The 16,402-nt window shown below is 36.2% G+C and overlaps 1 protein-coding gene across 4 annotated transcripts in view; it reads left to right on the forward strand.

Moving 5' to 3' along the window:
* Positions 1 to 16,402, forward strand: part of LOC307159534 (transmembrane protein 132C) — a 248,048-nt gene that overhangs the window by 112,931 nt on the left and 118,715 nt on the right. For all 4 annotated transcript variants that reach the window (XM_079872967.1, XM_079872966.1, XM_079872968.1 and 1 more), the window contains one exon: positions 11,027 to 11,167. In XM_079872967.1, the coding sequence (XP_079729093.1) occupies positions 11,027 to 11,167 (141 nt within the window). The remainder of the gene's footprint in view (positions 1 to 11,026; positions 11,168 to 16,402) is intronic.

Raw genomic sequence — 16,402 nt, forward strand, 5'->3', positions numbered from 1 at the left:
GTCTTTTCATATTGTGACGTATAGTCGACTGAAACGGTTTCTCAAACAAGAAAAAATGTAGGACGGGACTTGATTTTGTCCATCAGGAATTGATTGAATCATTGTATGGTTGTAGTTTGCTATTGATTTGATATTGTGTTCGTTACAGGTTGTCCCCAAATCATTTATTATAAATACTGCAATATTCCATAAAATTAAACAAGAGTTGTCAATTATGATTTCATGGTGACTTTAAAATAAGTAATGATTGAAGCACCATTCTCTGAACAGAAAAGAAGGGCTGAGTTTTTGGCCTTCCTCAGTGAACAGCCATTAGTTAGACACAGAGAGTGTTTAAAATCATCCACAGCATGGAGTCTGTACCATGCCTGAAATTAAAGATTTATATATACACAACTAAGCTGGCATATTGTTATATTGCTGCTAATGGGAGTTCCCTACAGAGATCTTTGATTGGGACACACACACACACACACACACACACACACACACACACACACACACACACACACACACTTGCATCCTTACACACAATTAAAAAGTAAAGAATCACACGCACAGCCAAACACACAGTGAAAGGGCCTTTGGGTCTATCTGAATAGGGATCACCTGGTGGTTTGGAGATGAGAAATGGGAGTGTGGGTGTGAAGTTAATTTGATGGAAATTTATTTTCATTCACTGAAGGAAATATGTTTCATATGTACTTTTCCTATTTCATGCTCACAGCATTTCATACTTAGTTTTTTTTTTCACTTGACTGGTAAAAAGGTTAATATGGTTCATTTTCCTTTTTCAGCAAACATTAATTTAGCATTGCGGTAGTTCATAAATGAAACAGACGTACAAGAAAAATGCTCTGTTGGGGGGAAACATTAGATTTCTGAAGCATATAAAAAAAAAATCACATTTACACAGTATGCACTTTATTTTCAGTAATGATCCATTAAGTTGACTAGGCTTTTACATTTTTAAGCAGCACTACTGTTTTCAACATTGATAATAAGAATAAATGTTTCTTGTGTACCAAATCAGTATATTAGAATGATTTCTGAAGGACCATGGGACACTAAAGACTGGAGTAATGATGCTGAAAATTCAGCTTTGCCATCACAGGAATAAATGACATCAAACATGTATTTAAATAGAAAACAGTTATTTTAAATCACAATAGTATTTCACAGTAAAACTGTATTTTAGAGTCAATAATGCAGCCTTGATGAGCATAAGAGACATAATTCTTACTGACCTCAAACTTTGAATGGGTACACATAAGCAATAGACTACATTATCTCAGTTCCAAAAAAATGGTTTACTAACTGCCCCCATAATAAATATTTGGCCTTGAGGGAAGTTACATTCATTTTTATAAACATTTAAGTGACAAATTCCTCTTGGTGATAATTATGGAAGCTTGTTTCCACCACTGAATAAAAAATAAAAAAGATAATTGCAACTTTTTATCTCACAATTCTGACTTTTTTCTCTCGCAATTGCATAATATAAACATTGCATTTGCGAGTTTGAATTGTGGACGTGACTTTACACCATGATGTAAAGTCTCAATTGCAAGTTATAAAGTCAGAATTAGACTTTATAACACAATTGTGAGTTTACATCTCACAATTCTGCCTTTATTTCTAACAATTGGAGGTTTATATCCAACAATTCTGACTTTATAACTTTCAAGTGCGAGTTTAGTACTGCGTTTTAGTACTGAGTTTTAACCCTCTCTCTTAAAATGAACAAATGGCTTCTGGCTTCAAAGCATCTGGCTTATATATGTGGGTTGATCAGTGTTGAAAGTAAAAAAAAAACATTTAAATTAGATCGTTTGAATGATGCACTCACCTGTTTACCTCTTAACTCGTTGTACAAGTCAGGATGGGCAAGTGACAGATGCTTGGCAAGGTTTGTTTTATAGCAACGTTTGCAGACCTGGTGTGGTAAGGTCTGCTGGTTCACCTTTCCCTCAGTTTTATAAGAATTTCACCTAACAAGTGCCGAAATGAGCAAAATCATGATATAATTGTACGTTTTGTTACCGGCATACGTGTCCAACCCTAATCTGAGGGGCGATATCACTAATGGACGTGTCCTGTTTTGGAAGATTGGCTCTGATTGGTTGGATTATCCTTTTATTCAGGAAAGAGTTGTAAATGAGCATGACACTGTGGGTTTGCCAGAGCATAGGAGACAGCCATGCATAATTTAGTGGTGTAATGAATTAAGGATGTCTGTGTGTGCTTGTCAAAACAATCGTGCTCTTAAGACGTTAGAGATCGGACATAGAGATCTCAAAATATACCCCATTGAGAGGGACAGAGATGGGCTAGCGACGACAGACTCTGAGTGTAAAGAGAGAGAAAGAAAGATTGTGTAAGCTTCATGAAGTTTATAAAAACATTAAAGGATAATATATATATATATATATATATATATATATATATATATATATATATATATATATATATATATATATATATACAAACTCCCATAAAAACCTAGCATACATTTTATTAATCACAGTTTTTGCTATCTGATAATTAGACTAAGCCATATCGTCATACTGATGTTATTTCAATATATCGTGCAGCTCTACTCAATAACACTCCCAATTGATTCAATAGTTTGATATTAGCATTCTGTGCTCTAATAAGCATCAAAATACATAGCAAACAAATACATGGTAAAATAATACATTTTATATACAGTACGTATATCTTTCACATCATCTTTGTCTCTCTCCCTGAAGGACGAGTGATAAAGACCTGGCATCTCAGGCTGGCCCCTGTGGCATTTGGAACTGTCACAGCCAGCCAATAAGAATCCTTTGGAATAGGAGGTTGCCACAGGGACCATGAGGGTTGCCAAGGCGCATCTCAGAGCGCCTGTCCTGCTCCTGTCACTCAAACACTGGTCCAGACAGGGGCTTGAGTCTCAGGGACACTTTTACGCTGGGCTGCTCCTGTCATGCTCTCATAGAGCCCGTCTCCATGCTGGCACTGGGCGGCAGACGGCCCCTGATATGTAGCACGGCGCTTTAAAACCATATGTATCAGAGTGAGGGTGCCAATCTCAGATCAACACAATCTGTGCCAAAACCAAGTGACCAACATGCTGCCCACTGCCTACACATCCTAACCATCAAGTGACTGATTTGGAATGATCTGTAGTCTGTAATAGGGCTGGGTATCAATAAAGATTCACATTCCAATTCAGAAGCTTTTGATTTGATTTTGAATAATCTGGCTTTATTTCTGTTACAATGCCCATTTTGATTAAAAATAAAAGAAATTCTCTCTCTGGCAATGCTATAAATTATACATTAACTGTTAACTCATCTTTTTTGAACTTTTCATTAAATGAACTAGCTCATAAGAGTACTTTGTTTAAGGAATTTGGCTACACTGGTCTTTCTGTCTATCTTTGAATTACTAAAAAGAACCAATTCATAAGAGTCATTTGTTTGTGAATCGGACTAAGCTCACTCATATTGGAAAAAAACTGACATTTCGATACATGTTGCGATAGGAAAGAAAAACAGATTTAGTTTTTTTTTACCAGAGGACTGGAATAGCTCTATTTGGAAAGAATGAATCATTCTAGAAAGATTGAGGTTATTTTGTAGTGCATCTGCACAAAAAAAAAAAAAAAAAAAAAAAAACTTTAAAATGACTTTTTACTTTGAAGACTTTTTTGAGGGCCAACATTTTAGGGCTGAACAATTTAGGAAAAAGTTTTACACTCGGGTATTCTCTTTATAAGAACCAAATTAAATCTTTTTCACCATAAAGTAAAACTTTTTTTTTTTTAAATGTTGTACTTTATTTTTTTTTATAAATCTCTCTTCGCTTGAATTTTCATAGGCCACATTCACAGCCTATTGTTTTTTACCCATTCAGTAGGACTTAAAAATTATAATTATGATTTTTTATACAATTTTATTCTAAAATAAAAATAAACATTTAATTTAGTATTTAAATTAAATATAATACTTATGTCTTAATTTCTTCATTTTAAAATGTTAAGGGGCAGATTTACTAAACAGGGCAAATTAGCGTGAGTGCGCAATTCCAAAACAGCGCAGATGGGAGTGGAAAGTTCTGCACGTAATCTACTAATGACGCGCAAATTCAAGAACACAGACGCAGTCAAATCATTTCAACGCAATCTACCAGTTAGTGTCTAGTTTAAGATGTGTGTTTTTTTTGGGGTGGTAAATAATGGCACAAACACCAGTATTGACTAGCGCAAACCTTAGTAAATCACCTTGCTTGATTCATTTAAATACTCTCCTCCTATAAATTTGCCGCCTGAAAGGGAAAATATACAGTTGCATATGCAATAAGGTCAACCGCAAAAATAACTGTGTCCACGCCTTTTCAGTGCTAATTTTTCACTGCGTGTCTTTAGTAAATCCTGACAGTAGTTTTTTAACGTCAAAAGAGGGTTTGCATTGGCGCAAGCTGTTAGTAAATCTGGCCCTAAACCATCAGAATTTTATTTTGGCGGATGACCAGGAAAAAAATAAAATGTGCTGCGGGTTTCAGAGTGGCACTGAATTTATTTAAAACTGCAACATGAGCTGCACTTTTGTAACTGGACACAGTGCTGCGCTTCACTCACAAACTCCCAGCACATAAATTTAATTATTCACAGTTTTTGCTGTCTGATAAACAGTCTAAGCCAAATCGTCATACTGATTTTATTTCAATATATATCATGCAGCTCTACTCAGCACAGCACACAAATAACACTCCACATTGGAGACTCCTAATTGATTTCAGTAGTTTGATGTTAGCATTTTGCTAAGCTAATGGTTCTCTAATAAGCATCCTAATGCATACTGTACCAAACAAATTTTAGGTAAAACAATACATTTTAAATGACACATTTTATCAATACATTCCAGTGTTGAATGAAATGAAAGTCAGATTTATCTAGCTTTGTAGTAGATGTTTTCACCAAGCTTATTGCAACTGTGGGATTGGCTTTTCTGTGAAGGATACAATGCTCCCTTAGATTTTTGCCTTCGTAGGCATCATAATAAGTAGGTTGCCTTTTTTTGTAAAAGTCTGGCGAGCACTTGTGATCCCCAAAATTGCCACCTCTCTAAGCAGCTGACTAGGGCCTGGAACAGAGCAACGGAAAGTGCAAATGCAGCCACGTCAAAAGCTAAATGCCAAACTTATCAACACCAACAGATATTATGCAGCCACCAGTTCATGGATGCAAACTCAGACACTTAGTACTGTATGTGTGATTTTGATTTCTGTGTTTGTGTTACATCCACTGTCTAAATTCAGAATGATGCCAAGCTAATACACACTATTCTCTATCTCACGCACACATACAATGACATGGCTGTTTGTTTTGGTGTAAAGGTTGTGTCGCCCTTTACGCCACGAACTGCAAACTCATCTCCAACCGACACGTTGCCAGACAAACCCTGCTAATCCACCTGTGTAATCCACCATGTGTGTTTGTACGTGTGCGAGCGTTTAGTCTCGGATAGGGGATTGATTTAGAAGGGTAAACTCCCTGATCTAAGTCCCCAGTTAATTAAATGCCAATTGGATTGGCCTGCAGACCTGAATGTTTCCTGTGCGGTGTCCACTCTTACACACACACACACACACACACACACACACACACACACACACTAATACATGACCTTTCCCGTTGTTATGCTCACTACCAGAGTGCTTTTCCATTGTGGTCTTGAGAACCGAAATATCAGTTGGCAGCATCACCATATTTATGCGCATGTGTGTTTTCTGGTAAATGATGCAGTGACGGTCGATATCTGTTCTTTAATAATGCAGCTTTACTACACCCGTGATTATAATGATAATAGGACTCTGGCTGAACATTCCATGTGACTTTTATATTAGAGACCATGTGATCACTGGCCTGAGATATACAGTATTACATTAACATTTATTCATTTGGAAGACCCCCCCCCCAGGCCCCCCCCCCCCCCCCCCCCGGAGCATCCGGATGCCCTGTTCAAGGACACGATGGTGGATGATTCACCCATTTTTAGAGGTTGAACCTACAACCTTTCAGTTAACAACACTGATTTTAACATGTAGAATCTGATTTTATTCATTACATAATAAAATAATATATATATATATATATATATATATATATATATATATATATATATATATATATATATATGTATATGTTAATGCATGTTCATACATGCTCAAAAAAAAAAAAAACTTTTTTAGTTGTTATACAATAGCTAGGAAGTTACATAAGAGATGAGTTAGCAGCTGTGTTGTGACTCTATGAAAGCAGGCTCTTTTATCCAGATGTTACTGTTCTCAAAAGTTCCTAAAACTGCAAAACTGGAGGTTTAAAAACAGAAACAATATGCTTCTTTTGAGTAGTTTTTTGTTTATGGAATGTTTGTAATTGACTCTGATTTCAGGTTTTCAGAATTTGTAAAGTTGGTTCCAAATCAATTTTCTTAATTTTGGCTATTTCGGAGAGGCTAGCAATAGCAATAGATCCCGTTCCACCCTCCCTTCAGAGTGTCTCCAAAGCCACACCTCCTCCAAAACACATGACATGCACAGCAAAGTCTGCAAAGCATCATGAGAGATGGTGTTAAATTACCTCATGTCTCAAAGCTCATAATGTTATAATAATAATGAACATAAACAACTTATAGAGCTCTTATTTGTACCGCCTGACTGCTGCAGATTCATTTTGGCGTTGATAGTGTTGCCATTGAAACGCATAAATCAGAGTCTGAGGTTGTGAAAGGCTCCATGTAGAACTCCACGGGTTGTCATCTCGTAGTTACGGTTATGCTATGCTGTGAACACAACAGAAGCTCGTTGTTTTGGTTCAGGAGGAACTGTAAGGCGGCGGCTGCTGTTTGTTTGCGGCGCTCAGTGACTGTGTGTCTACAACTCTGCATAGCCTTACAGAACGCGCTGATGACGTGTGATGCGTGAGCAGGGTGCGCAAAGGTATGGAAATACATAAGTTGACAGGCTGGTAGGAAATCCTATCACTACATTCGAACCAAATGCAATGATTGGATGACATTTTTTTGGTCCTTAGACTTCCACAGAAGATATATGTAGGTTATTTCTATTATTGATTGCTATCAGGATCTGAAGCAGTGGGGATTTCTTTAAGACTGCAAGGGAAGCTCGGCTTCCCCTATAATGTCAAAAAAATTAATGGTCAAATATGTACTATTGTTAACATTTTATTGACTAAAAATGCGTTAGAAAACGTTCATCTCAAAGACGAGTTCGTTCAGAATCAGCTACATACAGCAGGTCGGCTGACTCGATCTCCTTCTCATACATTCCCGTAGCGTCACAGACAGTGCATTTCCCTGTTGAAGCCCAGCGTCCATTGACTTCAATGGGGCTGCTCTGAACAGTTTTTTTCAGCGCTTCGAAACTAGACGGTCATTGGATAAATGCTGCGATTATGTCCCGCCCACGGACGCTCTGGGGGTGAATGAGGAGTGGGCTGGCCCGGACTCCGGGCTTCCGCGTGATGATTGGAGGGGCTGCATCTCCTTTTGATTGACAGCGATTTCATACAATAAAAAGTCGCTGCCGCTGAAGCTATTCGAGCTCAGTCCCATCGCGGATTTTTCAAGTGATAGTCAAAAGATAAACTGCTGCTACCTCTTTCTTGGTATTTGCTTGTCGAAATTGCTAGCCATTTTTCATAATACATTTCACACAATTATACATTCATACCTTTATTATATTATTACTTATCCTATTATATTTTTATAATATTATTTGTAATAATTAAAACAATAAATATTAAAATAATTAAAAATAGCCTATATATTATTATTAGTAGTATTATTATACTTTATTATATTGTTATTTATACCTTTATTATATTATTACATTTATACAATTATACCTAACTCTGCTGGCCATTGAGAGGACACACTGGTCAAGTCACTGGAAAAGACACCTAGTTGGAACGATATAGGGTCACAGAGCATTTTCTTGAAAAGGAACGTTGGGCAGAATTTACGTATAAATAAATGGACAATTTTTATGATGTAGGCCGAAAATGAGCTTCCCCTCTTTGAAAGACCAGCAGCCGCCACTGATCTGAAGAGAGTTTCAACCAGTCTAACAAAACCATACCTACCTTGCCTAGCCTACCTTTAATTTTAAAGAAAAATGGGAGGCAGCATATGTTTTTACAGGGCAAAATGTACAGTATTATGGTTGATATTATGAATCAGTCACATACATCAAATTTGATTATCTGTTGAGTGAATGATTCATTGACTTAAAATGTTCCACATTTAGGTGGTGCCACTTGCTGTTGTAATGATGTAACCTACAGAGAAAGTCACCAAATAAATCAGCAAATTAGTCTTGTTGGTGAAGAACTCATGTAGCTCAATGGCTAAACCACATATAATGTAGTGAAGAAGTAGTTGTTTTATATACCACCTTTCTCAGGCTCAAGGTTACTTTACAATAAGAATCTGTTATTGAACCACTGACCCATCGTAACTGACAAACAACTTTTTCCCAATCATATTTTCTGAGAAATTGGCTATGGTTTCTGAATGAACTTTTCCTGGGGCTGGATTCACAAAACATTCTTAAGAATAAAAATATTCTTAACTTCTTATTTTATAATTTCAGAATGCATTTAAGAATATTTGTATATTTTGTATTTCTTAAGAATATTTATTCTTTTTTTAGTAAGATTGTTCTATATACAAAACTAAAGAATAATTAGATTCCCCGAATGTTCTTAACATTTTTGAGAATTCTTTTTTCTCTCTAAGAATTGCACTTTGGAACATTCTTATGAATTTCTTAGTTTATTTTAAGAAATGTCTTAACTTAAGAAGTTTTTTTGTGAAACAGGCCCTTGGACTTAATATATATTTTAGTGTGATTTATGTGTATTGTGGGTGTGCCAGAAAAAAGTGACGAACAGTCTTCTGTCTTATGTGTCTGAGGAATAATAACAAAGGTAGCACTACTTATTTTTTGGTCTGGATGGATCCTGTTAGTCATGACATTTACAGGCTCTTTTAGACTGTTTTGTAGCTGTGCAAGTTTTTTTTTTTTTTTTTTCAAGGGGGTGTTTTTTTATTAAAGAAGATAGACAATTTATTGTTCTATTTCTTCTTTAATTCATGGCTACAGTGGTGTAATTATGCAGAGAACAGAGCAGAGTCGTATGTTTATTTTTTTAATGAGTCTCCGTCTCATTTAAGGTTGTGTTCTTTTACCACAGTAACCTATTTACATCATTTGCTTTCTGCTCACAAATATGAGGTGGCTAGGCAACATAAATCTGCTTCAGGAAATGAGAACGTGTCGGTGTAAAAAAGACAGGAATACTTTTAATATTCTTGTTTTTCAGGAATAATATTATGTAACTTACATTTTAAACATTATTTTGATTACTTTTGCTCCACCAATTACAATAGTGCCAAACTAAGTCATTTATTAATTAATTCTTTTTTTTTCTTGCAACTTCAAGTTTATTTGCAACTCTGTAGGTTTATAGTCTGTGAGACCAAACTCAGAAAAGAGAACGGATCTTTTTAGCAGTCGTTATAAATGAGTTTAAAAAGAGTTCTGTTTATTTTTTTCTCTGTGGTTTGCATTTCGATTTGAACATGCATACAGTCCTCAGTTAAAACACTAGCTGCGTTTACATGGACCCTAACGATCCGATTATAATCGGACTACTAGCACAGTCAGAATAAAAAAGTCATATGTAACCTTGTCAATTGGAATACATTGACCAAATCCGATTTCTTTTGGATTGTAAGGGGTGGGTTAAACATTTTCTTATCCTATCAAGAGGACATGTAAACACTTGATCGGATTAAAAACCAAAACTGTAATGAACTGCGCATGTGCAATGACGTAAAAATGACGTAATGACAAATGACGTGAGGAACGAGTTGTTGTTGTTGAATGACAACGCGCCATTCTAAAAATGTCCTTCCACTCATCATCTGTGAAGTGGAGCAGGACAACGTCCCACCAGTCCTTGTTTCAGACACTCATCCACAGACGGTGCGGGAATGGCTGTTTTTACTGCTTGATAAATAGGCTATAAGCAGCACGTCACTATGGTTCATGTGCTTGTCGTCTCCTATTTAGGACCCAAAATAGATTAATATTAAGTCTGCTCTTTAAAACAAAGAAAATAAGCAATTTAGTAGAATAGTGTGCGCAAACCAAGGGAAACTCAGTGCGCCGCATGTCAATAAAATCATTTCAAATTTGAAGCGTGTGACATATAAATGCGCACATCAAGCCGATCACTATATTTAATGTAAATGGTAATGAATTGATTGAAACAAAAGGTGTCCATGTAAACGTAGCTACTGACAACAGACTAAAAATAGTAATGCCAAACCCAAGAGAATAAAGTGTGAGAGCCACAGAGGAAAGTTTAAGTTATGGGAATCTCACCTCTGCTATTTCCAAGGCCATTGAAAGGCAGATGCAGTGTGTGTGTGTGTGTGTGTGTGTGTGTTAATAAAGTCTGCAGAATCTTGCTTAGGTGAGGAATAGTTGAGTCAGCAGACAGGAACAGAGGACAGAGGTTTATCAATAAAAAATGCACACATACTCGTACACATATTATTATATACTTTACTGTATACTTTCCAAAGTACATAAGTGCACACCTAAACAGAGGTGTTTAATATGTATTAGCTTACTAATGTGTTGTTGAGACAACGCTAAGAAAAAAGTATGATCTACACCCCCATGGGGTTGCTTTTCTAAATTTGGATGTGGAATTAACACAAAATATTAATGTAACTCATTTGCTAGGGATTTTATACCTGGTGGTAGTTGATTATTTATTAAACGAGTAATAAAAATGCAGTATGTTATCATTAAGGGGCTCAATTTTCTAAATTAAAAACAAAAATGTGTGTTTGAGCATAATTTGTATAAAGTTATATTAAGAGAATAAGTATATGGGTGTGTTGTTTAGGCTCAAATCCTGTGTTCTTGATTTCCTTAGAGTCCAGTATGGGGAAGGCATTAATTTCATGGTGGTGAAGCCCAGTAATCTGGCAGCGTGGGAAATCAAGCAAGAAGTAGTGCCTGGCTCCTCCTCCCTGTCCATGTTCTGCCAGCGGAAGGCCAGCTCCTCCAATGAGAAGTAAGTACTGTTATGATGTCATTCCCTGCTTACTTTTTCAAATCGAGTTCATGTGGATAAATAGCGAATTATTTTATTACTGTATGATTTTATGTTTACTATTTCAGGCATTTTGGATAAATCTCACAAAACACTTGATTGCATTTCACCCAAAAGTTAAAAATATAGAAACAAGGAATTATATTTTGTTTAAAAAAGTAGTCTGGTTTTAGTCGGTGGCATAATTTTCATAATTAAGCACATTTCACCTTAGTTCTCATTATTGTGAAGATTTCATTCTCATTACTGTAAGGTGAACATTTTTTTCAGTCAAACATCATTAAATGTAAAGTGATAACATGCTTAAAGTAAAATTTGATAAACGGAAATAGTACAAATAATTGTATAACTATATTAAAGTACAAAATACTGAAATACAGTCATGAGAATCATTGTCGTGGGAAAAAATGCTTAATTTTCATGAAAACATCAATGTAAAATCAATAATATTTTATGCTATGTCACAGAATATATGGTGCATCACTTGAAATTTCACAGAATTTAGTGGTCTTATTGTTTTTTCATTCTGTTAACTTCCCCCCCCCCCCACGTTTGTACAATGAGGTTGGATTGTTGGGGACTGTTGTAGAAGAAATGATTAGCTCCAAGGCTTCGTAATCTGGGCTCCTATTTCAGTTTCTGCCACTCACTGGCTCTTTTCTTCCTTTGAGGAGAGAAAACTCTTCACTGTAACAAATTCCACCTGAGTGCTTTTTAATCACCGCACACACTCTTTGATTGATTAGGCCTCGCGAGTCATCCTCCGTGGATTTTCTGGTGCATTCGCCGCGTCTCCAACATCTCCTCTGCTTTCTCGACCATTCAGCGATTCCTTGGCAGCCTCCTCAGCCCCGCTGTCCTCCTCCTGTGCAAATTAGCTCCTCGCATTCCCCCTCGTCTTCCCGTAGCAGTCACCCTCATGACGGCGCCGCCGTTAGCACCGCTCTAGGTTAGCTCCCCAGGCAGAGTGAGGAGATGGGTTAGGAGAGAGGAACGCCGGAATGGGAATTCTAATAGACGTTTCCGCGATTTATGGGAGTCCGTCCTGATATCCAAAGCATGTAGAAATCTCCCAACGGCATGCGGAGTGAGAAATTTACGACCCGAGCGTCACCCTAAAGCTGTCATCGTCGCCGGTAATTGCTCGGCTCTCGTACTCATGTGGTTTTTATACGGTGGGGAAAATTGGTTCCTGCACTTAAATGCTTCTCTGATTCAGTTGTTGCTGTGAGTCACACGCTGACAGGAGAGATGGAGGGAGAGAAGATGAATAATAAGAGAAAAAAAGAGTTGGTTTTATTAGTGTATTCTGATCACACGTTCTGCCGTGGCAAAAACCAGTGAGAGAAGAAGAGAAAGTTGTTTTTGCCATTAAATAAACACGGTGGCACATTCCATGAAAACGTTACACTTTGTGCTCCGTTACTTTTCTTCCCCATGTGTTGTTGTTGTGAGAACTAGATAATATATGCTGTTTTTTATGTTATATAAAAATTTGCTAGTTTTAAACATGGCAAATGTCTGTATCCCCTTCAAGAAGGGGCTTTGAATCTGACGCATCTCAGAGGTATTGGCTGTATCCTACAATTAAAATCATATAATGTTATAATTTTCACAAAATCTGTTGAATTGATATTTAGGTCACTGTAGTAAAATACTCTTTTTGCTGCTTACTATTTTCGTGGAAACCTTGATACACTACAATTCAAAATCGAAGTAAGAAAGATAAAAAAAAAAGATTGCAAGACATTTATAATATTACAAAAGATTTCTGATTTAAATAATTGCTTTTGAAATGACTATTCTTCAAAGAATCCTGAAAAAAGGTTAGTTTTCACAATAATATTAAACAGCAAAAACTGTTTTCTACATTGATAATAATAGGAAGCATTATTAATAATTAAGCACCAATAATAATTGATTATAATTGCGCACCAAATTAGCATATTGGAAAGATTTCTGAAGGATCATGTGACACGGAAGACAGCTGAAAATTCAGCTTTGCCATCACAGGAGTACATTTCTACACTTTGTGGAAATGGTCCACATCTGTCCCTCTTCTTTTCAGAGTGGTGTTTTAAACACAATGGCGATATGGCATCACAAGTCTACAATAGTGAGATAGTTAAGCTATTAGATCCTCTGTGTCACCCATCACAACACACTCTCCCCAGCTTGTATTGTTGACTGCGTCTCTTCAGATTGCAGTAATACCTTTGGATGTTTGCGGCAGGCGTTATCAGTCTAACTGTTAGAACCTGGAGAAATCTAAACACAGAGAGAGAGAGAGAGAGAGAGATAGAGTTTAGGGATGACAGTCTACAGAAAGGAGGAGAGAAGACTAACGCTCACTGTATTGATTTACTGCCACACAGAAGCAGGCAGAATGTATTTCCCCCGGTTGCACAGCCACAACTAATGAAAATATGGGGAAATAAAATTAGAGAAGTCTATGGGTCATTGAGAGCACAGATAGAGGGTATGTAGAGCACAGAAGTCACACACATGCTGGGTTTTGGCCTAAATATGATAATGTGATTAAATGTGATAATGAAAACACAAATACTATCTCACTCACTTAAAGGAGTTGTTCACTCACGCTCATGTCGTTCCAAAGTGATTTTCTGTCTTCCATTGAACACTGCTAAAGAAGTTTAGCAGAATCTCTGAGGCACTCTTTTCAAAGAATGTGAATGGCAGACACTATTGAGCTCCATGTACAACAACAACAACAACAACAACAAAAGCACCATAGTAATATTGTATAGTTCAGAAGACTTTGAATAAGGTTGTCAAAAGATTAAACAATATTCGATAACCTCATATTCGATAAGCAATTGTTTGTGATTTACTGGATAAGGATTACGGATACAGATTTTAAAAACATATTTGTACTCCACTCCATAAAATATTTTGGAGCTTGGCATAACTAGAAATACGTATACACATTATAAGTATGGCCATGGATTTTTACAATTTTAATAATTTACATGATTTTTCTAGGCGTAGAAATCACACTTTTACAATCATACATGTATCCAGGTTTATTCAGGAGTGAATTAAAATATGAAATATCTTGATTAATAGATATTTTAATGCTTGTTTTGTCTTATTTTACATAATTTGAAGTAATCTTGAGGCCCCTTTGGAAGTTTGCTGAGGCCCCTCAATAGGGTTTACTGCACCCTGTTTGAGAACCACAGTTTTATGCTACTTTTTTGTGCTCTTTATACTTTAATGGTGTTTTTTATTTTCTTTCTTTCTTTCTTTCTTTCTTTCTTTCTTTCTTTCTTTCTTTCTTTCTTTCTTTCTTTCTTTCTTTCTTTCTTTCTTTCTTTCTTTCTTTCTTTCTTTCGTCTGTCTGTCTGTCTGTCTGTCTGTCTGTCTTTCTTAATAATACAAGTAACTTGTGGTAAACTGTAGGGCAGTGAGGTGGTCAGTCTAGGCTACATACTACATGACTAATGCATCATGTTTACAAAAACTCAGTGTGTTTATGCGCTGAAGGCAACAGTCTGATAGGGAGGGAGAGGAATGGGGTTAATAGGACAGAGGCAACAGGACACGAGAGAGAGAGAGAGAGAGAGAGAGAGAGAGAGAGAGAGAGAGAGAGAGAGAGAGAGAGAGAGAGAGAGAGAGAGAGATATTGGGCTGTATACCAGAGTGCTCCACTGAAGCATACTGCTGTAGAATGGGTAACCCCTCACCCCGCAAAGTTTACAGCTACATGTCAATGCACACTAACCGAATGCTTTAGACACAAGGCTAAAGCCACTCGTATTGCAAGAGGAAATATTTACACTCTTTTGCTTGGTTTGAACACTTGCAGAACAACATGATGTGTGTAATTTCTGTGGAAAAAATATCAGACAAAAATTACACACTTCACCATTAACTTTTCAGTCCTGTAACAAGTATAAACAGGGCTTGGTAATATAACAAAAAAAGTACATCTTATCTATATATTATGCTTTTTTAATTCTATTTACCTTTTTATAATATATTTTATTTAAATGTATCTGCATATATTTCTAGTAAAACAATTTAACATAGAAAAAATGCCATGTGTCAACTGTATGTAGTGAAACATACTAGTTGTTGAATCAGAGTTTGCTGAACAACATGATGTGTGTAATTTCTGCAGAAAACAACAGACACAAATTATACACTTCACCTTTGACTTTTCAGCCTTGTAACAGGTACAGTATAAATAGGGCTTGGCCATATAACAAAAACTTTATATCTTATCTATACTCTTTTTATTTTATTTTACTTTATTTATTTTTGACTAAAATCATTTGTTTAAATGTATCTTCACATATTTCTAAAACATTTAAAAATGGTCAATGAAACCAATCGCCCCACAAGTATAAAACATATTTTTTTCTTTCTATGCTGAGATGCACTAACATTTAAGCATTAAATCATTAGCACAATATCACAAATGAATATGAGACAGTTAATTGTACATGGATGATCTGAAAAATATTTGTCCCCAGAGCACTTTTGAGAGGTGAATGTGCATGTGTGTTTGTATATGTCCACTGGCTTTAGAATCGTAAAAGGGCTTAGTATCTGGAACCTCACTGTGGAATAAAGTATGAAGTTATTATTCGCTGTACTTAAAAAAAAACAAAAAAACAATTTCATTCAGATCATTTGACTACAACTCTGTGAATCATTCTAAATCAAGGGCAAATCTGCTGTGGGTTTATAAAGTCCATTCATAGTGTTGGATACTCCGGCCATAAATTGCTCTTTGAAACACTTTACAGCTCTCCAGGGTTAAATCACCAATTGTCCTGGTAGATTTGTGTTTGTGTGCACGTGTAGGAGAGAGATGAAACATTAGTAAAGGCCCTGGGAGAACTATCACTGACTTACAACTTACCCTGTGTGTGTATGAGCTGTGTACCATTTAATATTTTACTACAAAAATAGCTCCACAGAGAACAGTGCACAGCGAGGCTTACTGACACAAAGAAAGAATACATAATCTTACACATAACTGTATATGCATTTAAAGGCCCAGAGCTCATTCAGACACACACATACTGTATAATAGTGTGTTTAAAGAATAAGGTTTCATCTAGGTTTTTCATATTATATATATTGTTTCATTTACACTACAGTATATACTATGAAGTATGCAAAATTTGCCCATTGAACATAGTTAGTTGTTCTTTTGAACTTTCT

This window comes from Squalius cephalus, assembly GCF_949319135.1.
Source record: "Squalius cephalus genome assembly, chromosome: 5".
In the NCBI taxonomy this organism is placed as follows: Eukaryota; Metazoa; Chordata; class Actinopteri; order Cypriniformes; family Leuciscidae; genus Squalius; species Squalius cephalus.